The 23,331-nt window shown below is 41.1% G+C and overlaps 1 protein-coding gene across 1 annotated transcript; it reads right to left on the reverse strand.

The window, feature by feature from the left end:
* Window positions 1-2,339: 2,339 nt before the first annotated feature.
* LOC306695509 (piggyBac transposable element-derived protein 3-like) lies at window positions 2,340-5,805 on the reverse strand (the record flags this gene model as incomplete). The annotated part of the gene is made up of 2 exons (XM_079158765.1): window positions 2,340-4,132; window positions 5,622-5,805. The coding sequence occupies 2 exons, from the start codon at window positions 5,803-5,805 to the stop codon at window positions 2,340-2,342; spliced, it is 1,977 nt and encodes a 658-aa protein (XP_079014891.1).
* Between the last annotated feature and the right edge of the window lie 17,526 nt (window positions 5,806-23,331).

Genomic DNA, 23,331 nt, shown 5'->3' on the forward strand with positions numbered 1-23,331 from the left:
CGGCGTCACATCCCGAGTGGCAGCCAATTTCAGGATGTTATTCAAGTGCTTGTGAGCCTTGAGCGCAGTTTTGTTTTATTGATGCTCATTACAGAGAAAACTTGCTCACAAAGATATGTGGTTCCAAACATGCACAAAACTTTTGCAGCAAGGGCTGTCAATTTGGGGTAACATGGCAAGAGATACTGATAAAATGTGTCTCGGCCAGCTGCGGCAAATTTGCCCTTCAAATCTGAGTCACACTGCAAGTCTATTATTTCAAGTTGGATGTTGACGGGCAGATCAGAGGCATTCGTGGTGAATGGCGAGCAAAAAACTTTGAAGTCCTTCTCCAGTTCTCTGAAAACGTTGCTCAAACTCTCAAAAAAATAGTCCCGTTATTTTATCTTTGAACCGCTTCATGTCTGCGGCATGTTGGGTCAGGCACACATCTTTCAGACGAAGAAAGTGAGCTGCATCACCACCTGCGAGTTGCATCTCCCACAATGACAGCTTCAACTTGAACGCACATATGCTGTCATAATACTTCGTGACAACTTTGTTGCGCCCTTGCAGCATTTTGTTCAAGTTATTAAAGTGCTCTGTAACATCCACCATAAATGCAAGGTCCTGCATCCATTCTGTGGACTGAAATTCTAACACTGGTTTGCCCTTTTTTTCCATGAACTGTAAGAAACGCCTCAGCACAGCACCTCTGCTTAACCATTTTACCTCGGTGTGGTATGGCAGCCCATAGTTGTGGTCTTTCTTTCTGAGAAGGCTGTCAATCTGACGGTGATTCAGGCCTCTGGATCGGATGGAATTAAGTTTGTCCGACCACCTTCATGACGTTATCCATCTTTAATGACTTGCAACACAAAGCCTCCTGATGCAAAATACAGTGAAAAGTCCAAAAATCACGTTCTCCATTTGCAGTCTGCACTTTCTCTCTGAACATTGTCACAACACCTGCTTTTTTCCCGATCATTGAGGGCGCACCATCTGTAGCCAGGCTGACAGCGTGGGACCAGTCCACTCCGACCCTGTCCAGGGCGCCGACGAGTGCGGTGAAAATATCAGCTGCTGTTCTGGTATCCGTCATTGGCACCAATGAAATCCTGTCTGCAACTGTGTTTCTTGTCAGTCTGATATTTGAAAAAGCCTGGCGCTGTTCAGGGCACACAATGTCCGCAGCCTTCAGCATGCATGTTTTCACAAATTCCCCCTCACTAAATGGCTTTGAAGCCACTGCAATTTCATTAGCAATAAGGTAGCTGGCTTTCACTGCAGCGCCACTGATTTCTCGGCTATGAGTAAACACAGACTGCTGTTTCTTCAGACCCACCACGAATTCATTCACCTTCTCTCTTCTCTGTTGTCCTTGAAAGTTGTTGTATTTGTCGGCATGAAGAGTCTCATAGTGGCGACGAATGTTATATTCTTTCAGCACTGAAACTTGCTGTAAACACAACAAACACACAGCTTTCCATGGATGTCCATTTTTTTTGGAACAGTCTGGACTCTGCGTCCACTTTTCTCTTTTTTGACAGAGACATTTTGGGTCAATGAGGGTGCCAAAGCACGTAATGTTCAAATCGGGCAGGCAGAATGACAAGCTAGCTCTGGACTAGCTGTAGCCTACTTGCTTAGCCCCGGTATAAACAGTTTGCTTGCTTCACAGAATTGGGATAAAATTGGTTATTTGTCCCCCATAAAAAATTAACCAAAATTAAAAGCAGCATTTATTCTTAATCAAATCATAAAATGCATTTTTTTAACTCTTTTTGAAATTAAATTCATCAATATATTCATCAACAAAATCGCTTATATTGGTTCCTCTATGCTTGATCCATTTTTCAAGACATTCCATGTGCTTTCAATACTTTGAGTATGTACTTCTGGGTTGTTTGGATCTACACATTTTTTAGAGTGATTTATCCCTTTAATGTCCTCACTAAGAAAAAAGTAATGGAAAAATTATTCCTTTGCATTTTTTATTTCTTTGGGGCAGTTATAACAACAATCCCAAAACAAATTTCCAACAGACCTCACAGTTTTTTAAATAAAGGCCTCTACCAAACGGTTGAGAGGTCACTTTATGGTAAAAGTACCAACATACATACAAATACCAATACAGTAGAATTATTCAAAAGAAATACAAAATTATTGAAGTAATAAACAGCATAAATGTTTGATACACTTCACACTTCCGATTTTTGGTGATATGCTATCTTGTTTTTGATTCAAACAAGGGAACATTGCAAAACACAGGAAAACATTGCATTTCTAATATTTCAGTCTCAACACACCTCATCTGTGCAGTGTTTCAACAGCACAAATGTTTGAGCATTATAGCTACTTTACTTCTGATGGTATGCTGCAAAGCATTGCTGGTTTGCATTCAAACACAGGAAAACGTTGCATTTCTGACATTTCCATCTCGACACACCCTTTGGACACAGGTTGCACCTCCCACGCTTGTCACAGTGAAGGGGCCAATGTCCACAGTTGTTATAACGCACATCTTGTTGTGGTTGTGAGGGTCTTGGGATGTAACGTTTCTTCTGAGATGGTGGAGAGTGGGACGATGGTCTGCCAACTTTGGGTCCTGGCTTGTTGACTCTCATCAAACTGTGGGCGACTGCCAGGCGGAATCTTTTGAGAGGCATTGGTTTCTCGTTTAATAGGCCACAATCCCTCTTGTAGACCAGCCAGGAATTTGAGATGCACAGGTCAAGGATGTATCCAAACAGGGGAATGTACCATCGCCTTGACTTGGCTGGGGTCTTGTACAGGTGTACCAGCATGTCAGAAAGATCAATGCCTCCCATATGCTGATTGTAGGCAGGAATGAGTGATGGGCACGGGACATTAATCTTTGCACGGGCCTCTTTGCTCCACCGTTTGACAATTGAAAGAGGCATGATCCCACAGGCATTGCTCAGAAGGTTGACACATTTGTTGTCATACCATTTCACTGCGATCACCCCTTCAGCAGACCTGTGATCAAAAGCTCCACGTCCTTTCTTCATCAGCTCTTTGTCTGTCATCAAGGTAGCTCCACCAATGCGGTTTGGTTGGACAGTGCCGATGCACTTGAAACCCAAGTTTGCGTTCAGCTTCTGGATCAAGTCGAAACGGGTAAAGTAGTTGTTACAGAAGACTACAGAAAGACGTGGCTGTGTTATGGTTTTGCATAAGGTTGTCACCACTTTGGCTCCTAGGAGTAGCCCCTGCTCCTCCTCACTTAGGGCAACATTGAAGAATGTGGATGCCCCTTGATAGAGCAGTAGGTCATGGATGATGCCAGATGAACTGGCCCGGCAGAACAATTTAAATCCCCATTTGTCTGGCATGTTGGCAATATATTGGCGGAGAGTGCCAGCCCTTGTGCCTTTATATGCCACCATGACCTCATCCACACTGTGCTTGTAAGTGGATGGGATCAAGAGACACTGCTCACGAAGCATATCAAAGAGTGGGCGGATTTTGTAAAATCTGTCTGGACTGTCGTTGCACTGCTGATTGTCATTAAAATGGATGTACCGGCGTAACAGCTGGAATCTCTTCTTGGGCATGATATCAGCTATCAGATCAAAACGTGACTCGTGGTGCCAGTAGTCCTCCATGGATGGGAAGTTGAACACACCCATGAAGAGTAGTATTGCTAGGAAATCTTCAATCTCTTCAGGGCTAGTCTTGATTGGATCCCCCAACTCATGGGCAGAGTACAGATTGGTGTGATGAGCAATGTGTTCAATCATTTGGTCAGTGAAGAGCATTTTGTAGTACTGGAAGGGTGTCTTTACAGCCTCAGGGGGTTCAAATATTGATTCAGGAACCTGGAAAACCTCAATGTCTTCAAGCTTCCAGATTCTCCTTGTGCCTTTGTTTGGGCCTGAGGGAGAACTTGGGTCAGGTGTGTCCTCTGGCTCCTCCAAGGAAAGAGTTTTTAGGGCGTTCTTCCCTTTTCCTTTTCTGCTCTTCTTACGAGGAGGCAGTGTAGAAGATGTGCTTGTTGAGGCAACCTCCTCCTCATCCATGGATTCAAAAGAAGTCTCCCCATTCTCTTCAGCAACCGTGGGCTGATAATCAGGATCCTCAATAAGGTCATCTTCATCACTCAGATCAGCATCAGAGTCTTGAGGATTTTCTGGTAGAAGTGCCAAAAAATTGCGTGGCCTTGCTCCGTAAAAAGATTTTGCATCCATCTTTTTTGTAAACCAGAAAGGAAATATGTCAATTGGTTACCATCCAATTAGTAGTTTTATTACTTCTCCGTACTTATTCTAGATAGTTACCATATTTACTTTTTATGAAAACTTATTTATAAAACCATTTAGAAAAACAATATGTTAACATTTTTCATCAAATATTTATTGGAATAACATTACATTACATTATATATAACAATATATATTAACAGCAGTGAATATTCATATGTAGTGTTTTTGATTTAAAAAAAACTACATTTATTATCTCAGAATCACTACGTTTACCATAAAATGATAAATCAACCGTTTGGTAACGGCTTTCTTTTTATACAGAAAAAAATCTGGTTTATGAAATAATTTTGGCATATATATGATGAAATAACCTTAAATGTATCATATTTACAACAATAAATAATCAGATGCGTTTTATTTCATAGCAAATACTGACTTTTATTTACGTTAGCTTAACTTCGCTAAGTTAAAGTCAATACATTTATTAATAAGATATAGTGACTCAAAATGTGCTCTACCAAACTGTAGAGCAGGGAGTTAAAGGAATGTGTATGTACCCCATTTTTTTAATATTGAAGTAAGATTTCCAGCAATCAGAAATGATTATTGAACCAGGAGCAATATGTTTCTCAATTAAATCCAACAAAGTTTGTTCTTTTCTGTCAGGTACATGGACTAAAAATCGTATTAATTTTATTAATAAGATTTTTAGTCCATGTACCTGAACAATAGACAATACCTTAACTTAATAATTAATATAATTTTATTTTGAAACAACGCCAAGAAACACCATCACTGCGTTTTCTCTTGCCCAAAGACATTGTTTCTTTACAAGATTGGCAGGATGGAAAAGGTGGTAAAAGCACAATTTCCATTAACCACGGATGAAAAGAAGGATGGTTCTGAACAAATTGAATAATTTCAAGAAAAGTAATAGAGTTTTTTAATTAATTTAGATTCATTTTATGGGGGACAACAAACAACATTTCCCCCAGAATTGCTATTGCGACATCCAGTGGACACATTTAGAACAGCAGTTTTTTTCATTGAAAAATTGCAGCTCCTTTTTAATGTTTTGCAAAATCATCTCGCGGGCTATACGTTTGACACCCCTGGTTTACAGCATGGCGGAGAAGATGGTTATATGAATGTGGCTGCTGCTCATTAGTTGTTGCTGCCACAGCCCGGTCTTCATTCCACCGTGAAAGGCCATCCAAAAGCTATGCCTGGAAGAAGGTGTCACTTGCCAGGGAACCTGTAGAGTAAATTCAGGAATGTACAAAATGGCTGAGACCATACAAACATTTCCTATAAAAACACTGCTGTTATTACAATTAATTCAATATCACAATGATTAATAAACTAATCAATATTTATAACTAATCATGGGATGAGAAAAATAATCCACATATTTACCTGGGATGAATCGGTTCAGGTGCAGGTGAAATGACTTGAGGGACGTGGAACCTCTAGCACAGCGGTAGGTTGGCAGACGGCGCCCTCCCTTCTCTACGGTTCCCGTCTGTGTGTAGAGCTGCACTCCTGGAGGATCCTGGATGCAGGCCACATGCTTCCACTGGGACTTCTGGATCTTGCTCATCTGGGCAGAGTTGATGAGTGGGACTCCCAGAGAGTCACAACCAGCATCTCCAACAAAGGCCTGATATGGCTCCTAATCAGATCCTGGGTCTCCCTGGTCCCGCGGGTAGTTCTCCTGCAATGCAGGGCTAGCTCGCTTCAGCTGATGGAGCGCAGCACGTCAGCCTCAGATGGTTGAATCCGTTTAGCTTCTAGCTCTGCACGCTTCACCTCCTTCAGGGCCTTCGGGTCATCTTGGTCCCACATGAAGATGCAATGGCTGAGGCGACTCATGAATGTACCATGCAACTGGTGGGAGTCAGTGGTGCAACCCACAGCAAATTCCGCATGAAATGCCAAATGTCCAACCGGATGATCATTTGATCCCACTCTTCAAACATCCTCCTCAGAACAGTGTTCCCACAGCAGTCCTGGTCAACATATAGCACCTCAGGAGAAGCCACCCCAGCCACTCTGTATCTCTTAATGAGACCTTCAATCATTGGCCCAAGCCCAAAACCTTCGCTGGCTGTTACCAACATTGGCTGCCCAGGTAGCGGTGCCAAAGCTGTGTCCTGCAAGCTTTCGGGCCACCTTTTTTGTGGAATTCATCTTTAAAATCCAACCATATTGTGAAGTGATGGTGCCCTCGATGTCCCCCAGCCTTTGCAGGACATCCTGGGCATAAACCTGCATCAGCCACCGATACTTGGGGACAGGAGGCATAGCAGGTACATGCTCAAATGTCACAGGAAGAATCTGGCCCGATTTGACGGCACTGGCAATCCCCTTGCAATCTGTCAGGTACTGGACTGTCTTTTGCAACCAGACCTCAGCATGACGCTCCTGCAGCTTCCGCTGGATCTGGTTGCTGCTGTTTCCCAGGCCTCGCTGACGCATCAGACTGATGTTTCGATGTAAGGATGCCAGGGAATTGCACCCTGTGGCCAATGTCGAGCTGGGAGAAGAGGCCATGGCTTCAGCTGATGACCTTCTGCTTGCATCTTCGGCAGGCCAGGTACTCAGATGCAACATAATATATTTTCCCCACAGCCACCACCTGCCTAATCTTCTGATGTGGGCCAGTTGAGGTGAGAAGTTCATTGTGACACTCTGGATCCGGACAATACAGCTTGACTTGCCACAGCTTTCGTGGCATTCAGAGCTGCAGGGGATGGTCAAAGTAATTTTCCAGTGGAGGAGAATTACTGGTCTTCAGTGGCACCAAAGTTTGTCAACCCTGCTGAAGTCCAGCTCAGGATGCCCCTGTGCTGTCCACCTGAACAGGGCCTTCGTTATCTACCTCTGGTCCACTTCAGGCAAGGTGTGTATCCAGCCTGCTGGAAGACAGACTCATTGTGCTGTAAAAAAAAAATGCTTATTCACTTTAATATTGAGTTGTATGTTTTAAATAAGTATAAACGTACGTGCAATATATGCCTCCTCAAACTTAATTGTGTCTGCCAGCAGTGTGCTATCATCCAGCTCAGTGGACACAGAGGTGTGGGCAAGGCTGGGTGGGGGCTATGAGGCTGCCTCAATGAACACAGTCGGATGGGTGGGTAGGGAGGGCTGTCGGGCGGGTGTGTGCCTGGGTCAAAGCTAAAAAAGCAAACAAACAAAACATCATGAGTATTGAACAGCAATACATAAACATAAAAAACTATGATGTACAAATGTTTGCTTACAAGGTTTGACTTTGATGGGGAAATCAGCCTTTTTACAGCATTAGTCAGGCTTTTCTGGCTAGGCACATTCCTGCCTAAGAGGGAGTGTATAGAGGGGGTGAAAGTGTGCTGCGTAAGGGCAAAGTCTTGTGTTGGGGCAGCCTGCTGGGAGGTGGCAGGGCGCTGGGAGGTGGCAGCGGTTGTAGTAGAGGGCTGGGGATTTTTCATAGCATATTGCTCTTCCTTCATGGCAAGGAAAAAAGGAAAGAGCTCAATGTATTCCCTGAGACACCCCTTGTTGTGTGCATGGTCCTGGTAGTCTTTGCTGCCGCCTGTGGGGTCCCTCTTCATTACTGTCACTTGGTAAGCAGCATATCTATGGAGCTAAATCCAGGTCAAAAGTTTTGTTCATTTGAAAAAAAAATCTGAACCTGAAAGTTCAAGTTGTGGTCTTGAACATTGAAAAATACAGCAATGTATTCAAAATAAAAATAAGTGAATGAAATTTCTTTTTGGGTTGAATATAATTTTGATTCAGTTCTGGAATTATTTTGAATACATTTTTTTTTGTCAGTTTGTTAACTTTGTTAGTTAACGTTAAAGTGACTTGACACAAATGTAATATCAGTAACGTTAGACCTAGCTAAGTAACCTAAGTGCTAAAATCGCTATCGGGAAGTAATCGGTAATATGTTATACAGTGATGGGACAGCTGACGTTATACGTTAGGACGCGTTTCATCATTAGTAAAGAGTTACCGAGCCACGGGTCATTCATTCAAATATCAATATATCTCAATTAATTTGCATTGACAATAGCTATAACGGATTGACTTACTTTCGAAATGTTAAGACTGAAAGAATCAGACGGCCGTTCTCGTCATCCACCGTAAGTATTCGCGAACTCGGAGTTGAACTTTCCAAACGTCGGAGAGACGAAAACAATCGACGTTGGCCGTTCGTGAGCTCGAAGACACCGATTGGTCAATTCTTGGTTGCGATACGAGCACTGATTGGCCACAATGGACAATTCTTGGTTGATTTGTGGTTACAGACTGAAAGGTGATTGGCTTTCACAACCAAGAATTTGTTCGACTCACGGGTGACAAAGAGTACACCGACCGTCAGTCTTGTGAGAGTTTGAGCCATGCTAAAAGCTGTTAATACGTCACTTTATTACATTTTTTAAATGTTTTCATGCAAGACAATAGCCCATTCTTTACGCGGTCACTTTATCCAAATAGCGCATGTTAGGAATTTGCTGCGATCGTTTTCCGAGATTCGCTTGTTCCTACTTCACAGACTGCTGGTAAAATCATACTTTAAAGTTTATTTAATAGGTACTATGCAGTACGTACTGATTGAATATGTCGTATGCAGAACGTTTGCGATGTTGACCACACCCTAACACTATGAATCCTGGTGTTCCTCGGCTCCCAGCCCCTATCTGTTTCGTTCCACATCTCAAACCAGGACATTTCTATCTGCCTTGGACTAACATCCCAGTGAAAATAGGGGAATAAATGTGGGGCATGTCCCAGGATCCTCATCACTGTTTATGTCTCAAATCTGCCTGAAGCCACCTCTTACTGCGGATCATTTTGTTTTTAATGAGCCACAGGTTTTTAAGGCTCAAAGTGCTTCTATATTTGTAGTTTATTAAGCTATTACAAATATGATCACGTTCTATCATCTCATACTCATCCGGATGTTATGATTTTAACAGATGGATAATCAGTTTCTTTTAGTGGTTTTAGTCATTACAGAGGCATGGTGTGGCTCTTTCTCTGTAGCCTATTTATTGGGGGATATATTGCACCATTGCGTGCGACCTATCAGAGAAATAATTCTGATAATTGAACTGAAACCACCACAGTCAAACACCAAAGAAGAAAGTTGTAAAAGCAAAGAATGGTCAATTATGTAAAAAGCCTTGATTAAATCCATAAAAAGAACCCCAGCCCTATTTTTAGGCCTCTGCTCGAAAATGTCATACCCATACTCAAAGGGGCATATCTCTCTAACTACAAGGTCTATTTAAATAATTTCAACGGAATAACAACACTTGTGAGATTTGTTACTATGTGTACATATCAGTGTATATGTTACTGGTTAATGCTGAATGAAGATAGCACACAGCTCAAATTGAAAATGTTCAGGTTCACCTGAAAAAAAAGCATTTTATTGGCATTTTGTTCTTGAAATGAGGCCCTGGCTAGCCTAAAAACTCCCAAAAATGTGGCTTTGATTAAGTGAAGCAGGCCAGAAATAGATGGTTTTGTACAGGTCAGACGAGGTCAGCAGACGTCAATTCTGATTTTGGAAGCAGCACTTTCAGCTGTTTTATTGTAATTGTATATACTATATACCTATATATTTCACTTCTTTCATCACTAATAGTGTTCAATCTATCTAATACAGCAGTTTGGCATCATTTTGAGAGCCTGTAGAACAGGGCTCATCCTCATCTGAGTTCCAGTTTTACAGACTTCATTTGAACGTCACACAGCCTTTGGATTGGCGGATTTTCGCCTACGACACAGCGTTGAATGCGGAAGGGTCTAAGCCAGGGGTCGCCAATAGGCAGACCGCGGTCCGGATCCGGACTCAGACGCCGTCCTATCCGGACCCGGACGTATAGTTGATCGATAATTGAGAATTATACATTTTGGCGGAGCACTTCTGTTTTAACCTGCGCAGCTTTTCGGGCCTTTACGGCACTCATTCAGCAGTTCAGGAAACACACTGACCAATTGCATACATTGTAAATAATCTCACGTGACGCTACTCAGCCAATCGAATGTGTATTCCAAAATGCATGGTGAGTCTAGTGAGATTACGCAGACATGTCACAGTTCAGCTTCACACCCTCCTCACTCTACTTTCACTCACTCCCTCCTTATCAGGCTAAACTCCCTTCACCTGTTCACTCACCTGCCGCTGATCATTAATCAAGCCACTATTTAGACTCCTGCCTCCCAGGCACACACTGCCAGATTGTTCTTCGGTTTTTCCATGCCAGACTCTCCAGCACTCTTTCCCGGACTGATCTCCTGTTGCCGACCATGCCTGTCCCTGTTCTGCCCGCCTTGCCTGACTCCCGGTAAACCCACCAGCCTTCTGATCCTGACACTGTTTTACTCTGCCTGCTGTGCCTGGAAGTTTGAAATAAAGAGCCAAACTTCCCTGGAATCTTGTGTGTTGCATTTGGGTCCATATACTACCGGTTACAAGACAGGCAGGAGACGGAGCGGCAGCGGTGATAGAGACGGAAAGCAGTGAGATAGACGGAGCGAGAGCAGTGAGAGAGAAGCAGTGAGATAAGTAAGTAAGTCGGAGAAGCAAGTTAATATGGCGTGCTCTAAAAAGAGAAAAGTGGACCTCGAAAACAGGGTTTTTAACAAAGAATGGACGGACTCGTATTTGTTCATCCTTCCTGCTGGCGCTATAAAACCACTCTGTCTCATATGCTCAGATACCGTGGCCATTATTAAAAGCGCCAATGTGAAACGCCACTACGAGACCAAACACAAATGTTTCGACCAAACATACCCACTCCAATCCGAACTGAGGGCACAGAAAATAAACAAATTAAGAGCCCAATATGAACGTTCCACCAGAATATTAACAAATTCATTCACTGCCCAACAACGTTCTTACGAATGTTCCCTGAAAGTTGCTTGGATTTTGGGTCAACATAAAAAGCCATTCACTGATGGAGAGGTTGTCAAGGAGTGCATGAGTGCAGTAGCTGGAACTTTACTTGAGGGGAAACAAAAAGAAGAGTTATGTGAAAAAATCAAGCAAATACCTATGTCAGCAGCCTCAGCCACAAGGAGAACTGAAATATTAGCCCAGGATCTACTAGCACAGCTGGATGAAAATATTCATAAAGCATCCTGTGTTAGCTTAGCTGTAGATGAGTCCACTGTTGTGTCTGATGATGCTCAGCTGTTAGTTTATGTGAGGTTCTTTAACAAGGAGAAGGAGTTCTGTGAAGACCTGTTGGGTGTTACACCACTGAAGACCAGTACAAAAGGAGAGGACATCTATCTTGCCATAAAGGAGATGTTAACTGAAAGGGGAATAGAGCTGGAACAAGTGGTTTCAATAACCACAGATGGAGCCCCTGCCATGGTAGGGAGAGAGAAAGGCGTTGTGGCATGAATGAAAGAGGACAATCCTGAGCTCATCTCATACCATTGCATAATTCATCAATCTGTCCTGTGCTCCACTTTGTCAGACGAATTTGCTGAGGTGATGAACACAATTATGAGAATGATTAACTTTCTCAGAGCATCCTCTTCCCTTCAACATCGCATGTTAAGGGAATTTCTAAGAGAAATTGATGCCAATGCTGATGAACTTCTGCTGCACAACAACGTAAGATGGCTCAGCAAAGGCCGGGTGTTGGAGCGCTTTTGGTCCATTCGAAGTGAAATTGCTGCTTTCCTTAAACAGCTGAAGAACCAGAAGGCAACACAATTTTCTCTCTTTTTAGAAGACGAGAACAATATGCATATCATTGCTTTTCTGGTAGACATCACTTCACACCTGAGTGAACTAAACGTAAAGCTGCAGGGAAAAAACAATTCAGTTTGTGTCCTGATGACAGCTGTACGCTCCTTCCAGAGGAAACTTGAGGTGTTTAAGGAAGACCTGCAGGCAGACTGTGCACACTTCCCAACAGTGCAGGATCAGGTTGAGGGTGAGCGAGATGTATCTTCTTTTGTGAACTTTGTTGACAAGCTGATTGCAAACTTCTGCACACGATTTGAAAACTTCAGCCTTGGACAGCAGCTCACCCTGTTCATTCAGAACCCATTCCTCATCAAAGATGTCAGGGGGTTCTCAAAGGAAGTCACACAGCACTTTAAGTGGGCAGATGTTGGGCCTCTCCAGATGCAACTGATCGATCTTCAAGCAGATGTAGCCCTGAAAGAGCATTTTGGAGGAACTGACCCTGCCACCTTCTGGCTCCAAATGGTCTCGGAGACAGCTTTCCCAGGTCTGAGGAAAGTAGCTCTGTACATCCTAACCATGTTTGGCTCCACATACAGCTGTGAGGCAACTTTTTCCACGATGAACATTATTAAAAACAAATATCGTTCCAGGATAGCCAATGAGCACCTTCACATGTGCATGAGACTAGCCCTGACACCATTCCAGCCCAGATTTAAAATCCTGGCAGGACAAGCTACAGCTCATTTCTCTCACTAAACAGTGGAGTGGAGGAGTGGGATGTAAGAGGGAAAGAAAGAGAAAATAGAAAGTGTTAAAGCTGTTCAATTGTTCAGAGATTGTTTATTATTAAGTTGACAGATCATTATGATGTTAACAAAAGAGAAGAAAAAAGTTAACTCCAGCCACACTTTCATTTTCATTCATTTTTCTAAAATCAAGCACTTTCTTTTAAGATGTAAGTTTTTCAAATGTTCTTTTTTGTGTATTTTATTTTTAGATGGAGACATTTATTTATGTATTATTTATAATCTATCCAGTTACATTTGAAAACTGAGAATAATAATTGTTAAAATATAATTGATGTGTACTGTCTTTATTTGATTTGGCAGTTGCTGACTACACAGATACTTAGTTACTACTACTAGGCTTCTTCAATATATATATATATATATATATATATATGGCACTAAGTGGCGCGAGTTAGATATTATTGTAATGTTCCGGACCTTTGCCCGAGGAGATTTTCTCAATCTGGACCTTTTGGAATTTTAATTGAAGACCCCTGGTCTAAGCAGTGTAATGATACGTTCTTTGAGTTGATTGACAGAATTTTAAGCCAATAAAAAAATTGAAAACCGTGGCGCGCCCCCAAGGGTCAAACCCATTGGCCGAAATGGAAAAGTCAACCTAACCTTCATACAAGCTCATAGAGACTCAGATTCTTCACAGAACGGAGGAGAGAGACCGGCAGCACATTTGGAAAACCATCTCAAGGTGCAAAGCGTTTACAATTATTTGCTGTTTGGGTGTGTGTTGCTCTATGGCTTATGGAGTGTAACTTGTTAATGGTTTGAAGGAGAGGAATTTGGAAGATATGGTTGGATTCAGTGTGGAGTCCTCATGCTCTCTGATATGCGGTTTCTCTGTGAAAGTGCCGTAGTTTTTGGTTGGTATCGTTAACGGAGAACATAGCTCGTCGTATCCTGGCAAAAAATAGGTGAAATTGTGGTACCACTTGTAGTATCTGGGCCATTCTACCGAATTAGTTCAAAGTGCGGTCCCATAACAAGAAAAACTATTTAACAAAACAATTAAGTATTCAGACATAGATATTTACTAAGAATATGTTATGGTCTGTTTAAACCCAAGACTAGCGGGACATGTGAAGCTTCTCTACTAGCTGCACCAGACAGGTTTGGCTAGCTGGATGCAGTCATGCTAATAACTTAGTTAGCTTTTTAAAACAACGGGGACAGATCCAGCAAGGACAGTTAGGGAGTGAGGGATGAGGATTTAAGGAAACATGAGAACACCAGGGTAGGGAGTGAGGGATGAGGAGGTAAGGAAACATAAGAACACCAGGGTAGGGAGTGAGGGATAAGGAGGTAAGGAAACATGAGAACACCAGGGTAGGGAGTGAGGGATAAGGAGGTAAGGAGACAGACACCTCACAGACTGCCTCAGACTGGCTGTCTGTGCGTATGAGCCGAACTACAAGGCACTCACAGTGTTCAGTCACAGCCATCACACTGACTTGAGTCACATGACTTCTGATGGCATTGTGATGGGACACAGAGCTGAACTGCACTTACATTAGTTGCACTGACTGAGAATTGTGTCAGTGTTGTGTTGTAACGTCAGTTGATAAATACAACAGTTAATATTGGTAGTTCATCCAGCCTGCTCATTGCAAATGTGTTTTTTCTTGTTCATATTGTGTGCGGTTAACAAATAATTTCCTTTTTATGTTGCACTGAAATGAAGTCATTTAGTGTGTTCTTGGTCACATCAATTTGAAAGCTGGACCAACGTGTTTGATTTCATTCAATTACAATTAGGCCAAATAAAAAGCCTCAAGTTGTAAGTACAGTCTGGACAGTCTTTTTCTCTCAACGCCTCAATAAGTAGATCTTGCCGGTCACCAAGGCAGAGGTCAGGGATCTTGGGCTTAAAAAGGTTGGTGACCACTGCATTAGATAGTGATAAGCTAAATATATACAAAATCATCATTTATAGGGTACTTTCTATTGGGAAGTAGCTGTCCCAAACCCTGACATCTAAATTTCAATTTCTGTAAATAACATTTAAAACAATTTTTTGATTTTGTTCAATGGTGTAATTTCAAAGATCTTTATGATTAAGTTTAAACGGAAGTTGTAAGATTTAGATTCATTGTGGGTTTAATTTTTAAATTAAAAAAACTATACCCCAAAAATCATGTCCCCAGTTTTCATGTCACTACCGAAACACAAGAGTTTTAGTCCATTGGCTGATCCTGGTTTTTAGCCACACCCCTGAATTTTTGACCAGGCAGTGTCACTGCATCCCTGTCCCTCATGGATGAATGGTAAGTAGCTAAATCCCATACTTTTGATATAAATGTGTTCCAAAGTCTGAAAATCGGCATGTAACCTTAAGAATTGTCACTACCGAACTCTTCAATTAAGTAAACTTTTTGGGGTTTTATGCAAAGTATTATGTTTTTATGTGTGTACACCTCTTCAAAGACATGTATGCTAGCCATCCGCTTGCTAGCATTCTTTAGTTATGCTCAAAGTTAGCTAGAATTGTCACTACCGAAACAGTCACTACCAAAACATATGGTAAAGATTCAGTATTGACATGATCATTTCGGTAGTGACAAAATGGATTGATGAGTAGTTCAATCCCATCATTTTGAAATAAATGTGTTGTGTGGACTAAATGGTAACTATCTGAAATTGTTCAGGGGAGAAAGAATCATAAGACAAGGCAGAAAACTGGCAGTGCAAATATGCAAAGGAGGTGCAGCAAGTCCATTTTGGAGCATCCCACAGGCAGACTACACTGCACAATGCTGTTGTGTACACCACAGATTGTACACTGACACTGTGCCTTGTCACCTTCCATGAAGCATGATCCTCCTGCCATTTGGGCTCAGCTTGAACCAGTTCTTCAGTTCCTGAAGGAAAACAATCCTAGGATCCAAAAGCTCTTCTTCATTAGCGATGGGCCGACCATGCAATACAGAGGAAAGAAGAACTTCTATCTCTTGAGCACCATTCCTTTCCAGATGGGAACTGGAGTTTCCTGGAAGCTGGTCAAGGGAAAGGGCCTGCCGATGGTGTTGGAGCCACCATGAAGAGAACTGCTGATTCACAGGTAGCCAGGTGTACTGACATACCCACAGCGAAAGCCCTCTATGACACACTCCTTCCTCTCACCAAAGTCAAGCTCCTCTACGTGGAGGAAGACCAGATAAACAGTAAGCACACTCCTTCCAAAAGAGCTGACCACCATCAAAAGGTACACTGAGCATTCATCAAGTAATCTGCACTACGCCTGGCACGATCCATTATAGAGTGCTCAGCTGCTTCTGCAACAGAGAGGCCATCTGTCCCTGTTTCCACCCATCGTCCACCAACATTGCACCACAAGTACAGCCTGGAAGAGATGTAAGAACATCTGAACCAACAGCCCCAGAAGATGGAAGCCATTCCACCTCAAGCTTTGGGTGTGAAGGGACTCTCTGTCCAGTTGATGACTTCACAGAAGACCTTGTTGGAAAGTGGTAGTGTGTCATCACATATGATGATGACCCATATCCTGGAATCATTGAAGACAGAAGAAGGTGATTTGTACATCTTTTCTTTTTTCCATGATATTTCTCTTTCATTCTCACTTGGCCATCTTCCGTTCTCATATTCCCATTCCCTTTGAATCAAACTTCATTTCATAGTCTTATAAGATTGCAATACAAGCAATACTTATATCTCGCCCAATGTCCCTTTATTTTACAAGTTATGTCTGCAGGTGCCCTTGAGGTCAAAGTCATGCACAACATTGGGCGAAACCGCTTTTATTGGCCGCGACTAGAGGACAAGATCTGGTACACAGTGGACAAGGTCGTCACCTTAATCCAGTGGTGGGCCGTCAGGGCCTGCAAAGCCTTCTCTGCTGGCCTAAACTGAATCACAAAGTTAAAGTTATTTTATAATTTAATATTTTTTCTTAAATACACTACATGCATCATAATTTATAAAAATATTTTTCCCATTATCTTATCTTCTCATTGCACAGCTACTTTGCTCCGCAGTTGCTCTGCTTCCAGTGCAGCTTGTTTTAAGTAGAGCTTTTATCCAATCAGATTTCACCTCTGTGTCTAGGTAAGAAGAGAGGCCCGAGGCCTGCAGACTCACCAGTGCATCCATGTGCAGTTTAAGTGAATGGGGACGATATTGTTGATTGGCATAGTCTTCAACCAATCAGATCTTTAGTTTGAAATTATGTGACGTGCCAGATTGGCCTGCTGGCCTACAACTACTTCAGCATTACTGCAGCTCACTTTGCAGGCGTGAGGTGCAGTGTGCGCTGTGATTGGTCAGTGGGCGAGCATGTGACTATTGGAAAACGAAACTTAACTTGCCAGCAGAGTTTAGTTTGAGGATTAAGAGTTCAAATTGAAAGAAATAACATTTTTAGGGTTTTGATTGGTGTAGTTTATTTATGTTTTTTTTAGCACTCAATGGCTGAATATGGAGGAGAAACTGATTTACTGACAACGTCTTTCTCAAGAAAGACATTTCAGGAAAAGCTGGACATCGTAAGAAATGGTCAGTCAACACCACAGCTGGCAGCCCTGACTCAGCCAGGAAAAGGATTTGTATGAACGGTGTTTCTTGCCGACAGCGTCGGAGAAGCGTTGCACATTTTATGGCTGGGTTTGGAGCTATGCTACGCTAACCTGAGGACACCATAGCATTTGAAAACGTTTGGAGAGACTCGAGTGGATCTACAACTCAACGAACACTTTCACAGGGAAACCGCTCCACAACCGCGGCCCGGCGTGCGGTCTGCGCCGGCCGGTGGGCTCCCGACCCCGCTGTGAACCTGCCGCAGCAGACCGGCGAAATACAACTGAGGATCGACTGACATCACTGGATCCATGAATCGAGAAGGACTTCTTACTGGAACTGAAACAATGTAATGGGATTAAACTCTAAGTTTCGGTAAGTCACAAACTGCGTCAGTTCTTTTACATAGTAACGTTACTACTGTTCATTTGTCTATCGTGTCGTTTTTATGAATAGTATTTGAATGGTTCATGCTCTTGTGTGGTGGAATGCGTGGATCCGCTGCAGGTTTGCTGGATTGATGCATCATAATGACGTTATTAGGAGGTAATTCAACTGTAGTAGGACAGCACAGAAGGCCCAGGGATAAAATGCACGGCCCGCCACTGCCTTAATCCCTCCACCAGAAAACGTCACACAGAGGCATGTCCAGATCAGCCCTAGAGTGTTCACCGCAGTATGTGAAAAACTAAATTTGTGAATGATTTGTGATGGTGTCACACTGAACCCTCTTAAACATATAGTACAACATAATCAGTTATTTGTCAATGTTTTCTTGTTCTCTTTTACTGAACCCACTTGGGTAATTTTCCATTGATAAGTAATGTTGTACTTTAAATGGTTCTGTATGAACAATTGTAATGTCTTCAAAAATAAAATTATTCTATTGACCACAAAACATTTGTTTGTAATAGTCCCAACCTAAGGCATGTTATGAGTTAAGATTAAGCAATAAGGTTGAGGAAATATGATACAACCTTGCAAACAAAATACTGTGGTCACAACCGAAACAGTGCAGTCACTACCGAAACACTGGATGTTTTGTTTACAAATAAAGTATATTGAGTTATCAACTAAAATGTTATGATACTGATTGGTTTAATGTATGTTCAATTTGATCAATCGTCAACTATGGAATCAATACGATCAGTATTATGCATTTTACAAAGAAATATCGCATTGAGATTTTGATGAATTGTATAAATTGAACGTCATTTTTAGTAATTTAATTGTGAAAACGTTCAAGAAATATTTGTAAAAATACTCTTCAGAGAAGGGAAGGAAACAATCTTAACAGGTTAATAATAATACTTTTTTACTATAGTGTATTACTATGTTTCGGTAGTGACAATTTTTGTGAGAGAAAAACATTCCAACAGTCTGAAAATACAATATAAAAATATTTTATATAAAATATATTATATATATAAAATATATTATATATAAAAAATATATATTATATATATATATATATTTGAGTGAGTAAAATAGCTTACATGGTCCATTTTATCATAATTTATTTGTTACGTAGGATTTTGATAGAACATAAAATATAATTGAATTCATTCTCAGAAGTGATTTGTACTACATGCACCCTGCTAAGGGGGCTCTCGGAGACAGGAGGTTAAAGCTGAGACAATATTTTGAATTATTAACGTACTAGCAAAAAAGTTCTATGCTTCGGCCTGAAGAAATGAAGTTAGTATGAAATAAGTGGATAAAAAGGATTCCAACTGAATTAAGTATTTCTCCAAGGTAGTTTTGAGATTAAACAATAATTATTTAATTCAGATTTGCTACCACCTTTACGAAGAGTAAGACTATAAGCAGTCTTCTAAACTAAAAGGAATGATGCCTGAGGTGATACTATGATTAAAAATAGGAGTTACATACTCTGCGCAGGATTTCAATGAAGTTACACTTTAAAGACAGTGTAACAGGATGGTACGGAGGACACAGAAATTAGTGGCAGTGGAACAGTCAGAGTCAGTCAATTCTACAGGTTTTTAAGGGTATTTAATTAAACAAACTTCAAGAAACACAAAACCTCCAGAGTTCTATCACCAAAATAGAAAATATAAACTATTTCAGCCGGGCCGCTAGCCGACATACCATGCTCAACTTTCTCCACCCTGGAGACCTTAGGGAGACGCCACACTCCTCTCGCAGCATGGTCTACCTGATCAGCTTCCCTACTTGTTCATCTCCCTGATGAGGAGATCAGCTCCAGGTGTGTCTCTTCCCACACCTGATCTCAATGCTCTCCTGAAGGAGTGGGTGGAGCCTTCTTGTTGGAATGTAGATTCCAGCAACTACCCTGCCCCTCAGCCCCTTACAATAGATATCACTTTGAAACTTCCCCATTAGATTACTTACATTAAACCATTTTGTTCCTGACTTATTAAAGGGTATATGCTTATGTGAAACAAGGTTAGAAACATTCGTAAAATAAATTAATAATTTCAGGATCAGGGATTTTGAGAGTACAGGTCCAATGTCCTGGTCATCGAAACGTTTTTTCTGATCAGTATATGTAGGAATTAGTTTTCCTCTGTTTGACATTTCTAACGCAAACAATGAGGCAATGGTCACTGACACCAAGGTCAAAAAACCCACAGGCAGAATATGTGATCATATTAAGTCAATTATGCCTGACTTGGAGGGATCTTTCAGGTTGGGGTGAGTAGGATGAGAAATTAGTTTTGTAAAATTAGGATTGTAAAAAAGTGCAATTGAGATCGCCAAGGATAATCACCTCATGGTCAGGCAGTGACCGTTCTCTCTGCTGCCTCTCTTTAGGACATTCTCACTGTAAACAATGCCAATGACTTACTACAGGCATTATAGAATGTATGCCTGTTGTGTATCAGTTTAACATTCAGCATACTGTAAGGACAGCTTGGAGGCTCCACAATAGAAGATAAGAAGGAAATATTGTTCTTGCTATAGAAAGCTGAAGTGAAACCATAAAGGTTTCATTTCCACATTCAAGAAAATTCAAATTCACTGCCATTCAAATCACACTGACATCTGTAGGAACCCAAATTACCCCTCAAAAATCCAGCCTTAAACAGGAACCTGCTCAACAGACTGCCGTGTTGTTCACCCAAATGTCCAGATAATGATGGCAATTAAAGGAAAGTTCGTTTTTTGATATGTTTTCAGCAGTTAATTAAATGAACACCATTTTTTGTGTATGAACTTTTAGGTTACATCAGCAGTCCAACAGAAGAGACTGCCGGTCCTGCTGAATGGCAGAGATTTTTCAGAGTCCTTTCAAAATAAACTTCAGTCTCCACAGAGAGTTAGGTTTAGGCCACAGAACTATTAGATAAGTTGAGGAAAAGAGAATGGTTGACAGTACTTGACTGACTAATGACTGATATGATAAAATGTTAACGTTTACTTTTAGTTTTAAAAGGGACACGAACAACTGTGTCCTGGAGGAGAGTCCTCTGCTTGTTTGACCAATCCAGAGATGGGCAAAAATACATCAAAATGTATTTTGATACAAAATATCAAATACCCCCAAATAAATGTATTACAACAAAATACAAAATACAAAATACTGGTGCCAGAAAATGTAACAAAATACATGTATTTTGTATTTAAAATATAGGAAATACTTTTTTCTGGATTTTCCGTTTTCTCACAATTTGGAATAGCAGAGCATTCAGGTTTATATAATGTACACAAAGCTCTGGTGAACCCCACAAAAAGGAAGAACAGTCACAGAATGTCAGTGTAACTAAGCAAAGCTATTGAAAGACAACGACTTGATTGATTATGTATATATATATATTTGTATTAATGGGACTTAACAGCCCATAAACTTTGTTTTGTATCAACAAGAAAATATTCATCACATATGACATACAAGCTCCCAATCTCCCTCTTCCTACAGCTAGCTACTCCACTGATAAGCTAACTTGCTAAACACTGGCTATGCACTAGCCTAGACAGCATGCTAGCGTCATTAGCATGTTAGCATCGATCACTAGCTTGATATTATAACCATCACCATGTACATAAAGTATACATCAAGTTAGTTGACATCTGTCACACTCAGATAAAATGTTTAACTTGACAGACAATCCGTTGAACTTGAAGATCTGAAGACTGAACTCGTGAACTGTTTTTTGATTCGTGGAGAAAGTATTTTGAGTATTTTAAATACAAAATTACTCCAATCTAAAGTATTTTGTTACAAATTACGTTAGATTTTTAATCGGCCCTATCAAATACAAATTACAAAATACTCAAAAGTAATTGAAATACGTATTTTAAATACAAGTAATAGAAATACTGCCCATCTCTGGACCCATCCACCTTCCTCCCACCCCGCATGGACTACATCTCTCTGAACATTACGTCAGCTGCTCTGACTGCTTAATAATGATGCGTGTTGGTTTACATTGGAGTTGTTCAAAGCCTGAAGCGTCTCATAGACACTAAAGGAAGCCTCGGTGCTTCGGTATCACGCCGAGGGGCACTGAGCGTCGGTATTTGACGAGTTGGGACTGAGAGTGGGTCCAGAGACCGGTTTATAAGCCCAGACTTTCCCCTCACTATTGCCCAGCAGCTGGGAAGCAAGACACAAGAACTTCTTGGGTATTGAGGCGTGTTTTTGCAAACTATAACCTACACTGTACATTTAGTGCCACCACACAAACTCACTGCTAACCTTTGCCTTACCGTGCAAATCAAGAAAGGAGCAGATTCCATACTGAACCAGCTGTTCACTTGCAGCCTTTACCAACTGGTTAAGAGTAGAGAGGAGTCCGCAGTCAATGACAGTATAGAAATATAAATATATCAATAAAATATGTCTTTCAAACTGTGAATCACCAAAACCACAAGACGTCCTTGAGCATACAGTAATAAATGAGCACAAACACTATTTATGGGTCCATTGGTTTGTAGTTTTTAAAATAATCCATAACTACTGATTTATAATTTAAGGCACAAATATATTTGTTTTAATCCACAATAATAATTTAACATACAAATAATACAATCTTTTACGATTTTGGATGACGCAATCTTTTTTTTACTTTAGACAGAAACCCACAACAAGAGATTGTGTTGAGTCACAGAAATGAGTGAATCAAAAGCTAGACAGGAAATGAAATCAAGTCCCAATCCAGTCCGGTTGTGTGTGTGTTTTCAGTCCAGGACCTGAGGTGACAAGCATGTAAAATACATTTCATCGCTGCAGAACTTCACCAGCTTTTGACAGTGTCTTGTGACAAGAGCAGCTTTTTTTTTTTTTAAACAACGGCAGTTTAATTTAATAAGAACAATGATAACAGTTGTGTTTCATTATAAAAATAATTATCTATTTTTTTATCCATGGAGACAGCTGGACGAACATCTTCACCACTTCAACCCTTCTGTCAGTGGCAGGAAGACATTTACTCTTCTTTAGTCTTTATTTGGTTTCTCATTAGCTTCCACAAAGTGGTCGCAGGGTCCACATAAAAGTGCACTGGTGTGATCTTTGTGGCTAATGCCTCAATGGATGTAATCCTTACAATGAAAATGATGAGGATGATGATGGAAGTTAACCCAATGATGATGAGGATGATGATGGAAGTTAACCCAATGATGATGAGGATGATGATGGAAGTTAACCCAATGATGATGAGGACGATGATGGAAGTTAACCCAATGATGATGAGGATGATGATGGGTGACAGGAAGGCAGAGGACAAGAGCAACCTCTCTCTCTCTCTCTCTCTCTCTCTCTCTCTCTCTCTCTCTCTGGTCATAAATATCAAAATCAATACAAATCTTTTTGACCAGTTGCAGCCGACTTCCTGAGTATTTTCCTGTCTCCCTTATCCTTCCATCCAGATAGATCACTTACTGTATAATCTAATCTAAGGTGTGTGTGGGTGTGTGAAGAGAAATGCCATTTTCTCTTTGTCTTTACACTGATATATAGAGAATGCTTATGAGAGACTTATGGTTTTAGAAACAGTCATGTGTCATGGTTTTACTCTCATTTTTTTTATAAACCGCAGTATGATTTAATAATGAGCTTTCTCTCTTGACATGCAAACCTCTGTGACAAACAAGCTAA

Source organism: Pholis gunnellus (genome assembly GCF_910591455.1).
Source record: "Pholis gunnellus genome assembly, chromosome: 5".
Taxonomy (NCBI): domain Eukaryota; kingdom Metazoa; phylum Chordata; class Actinopteri; order Perciformes; family Pholidae; genus Pholis; species Pholis gunnellus.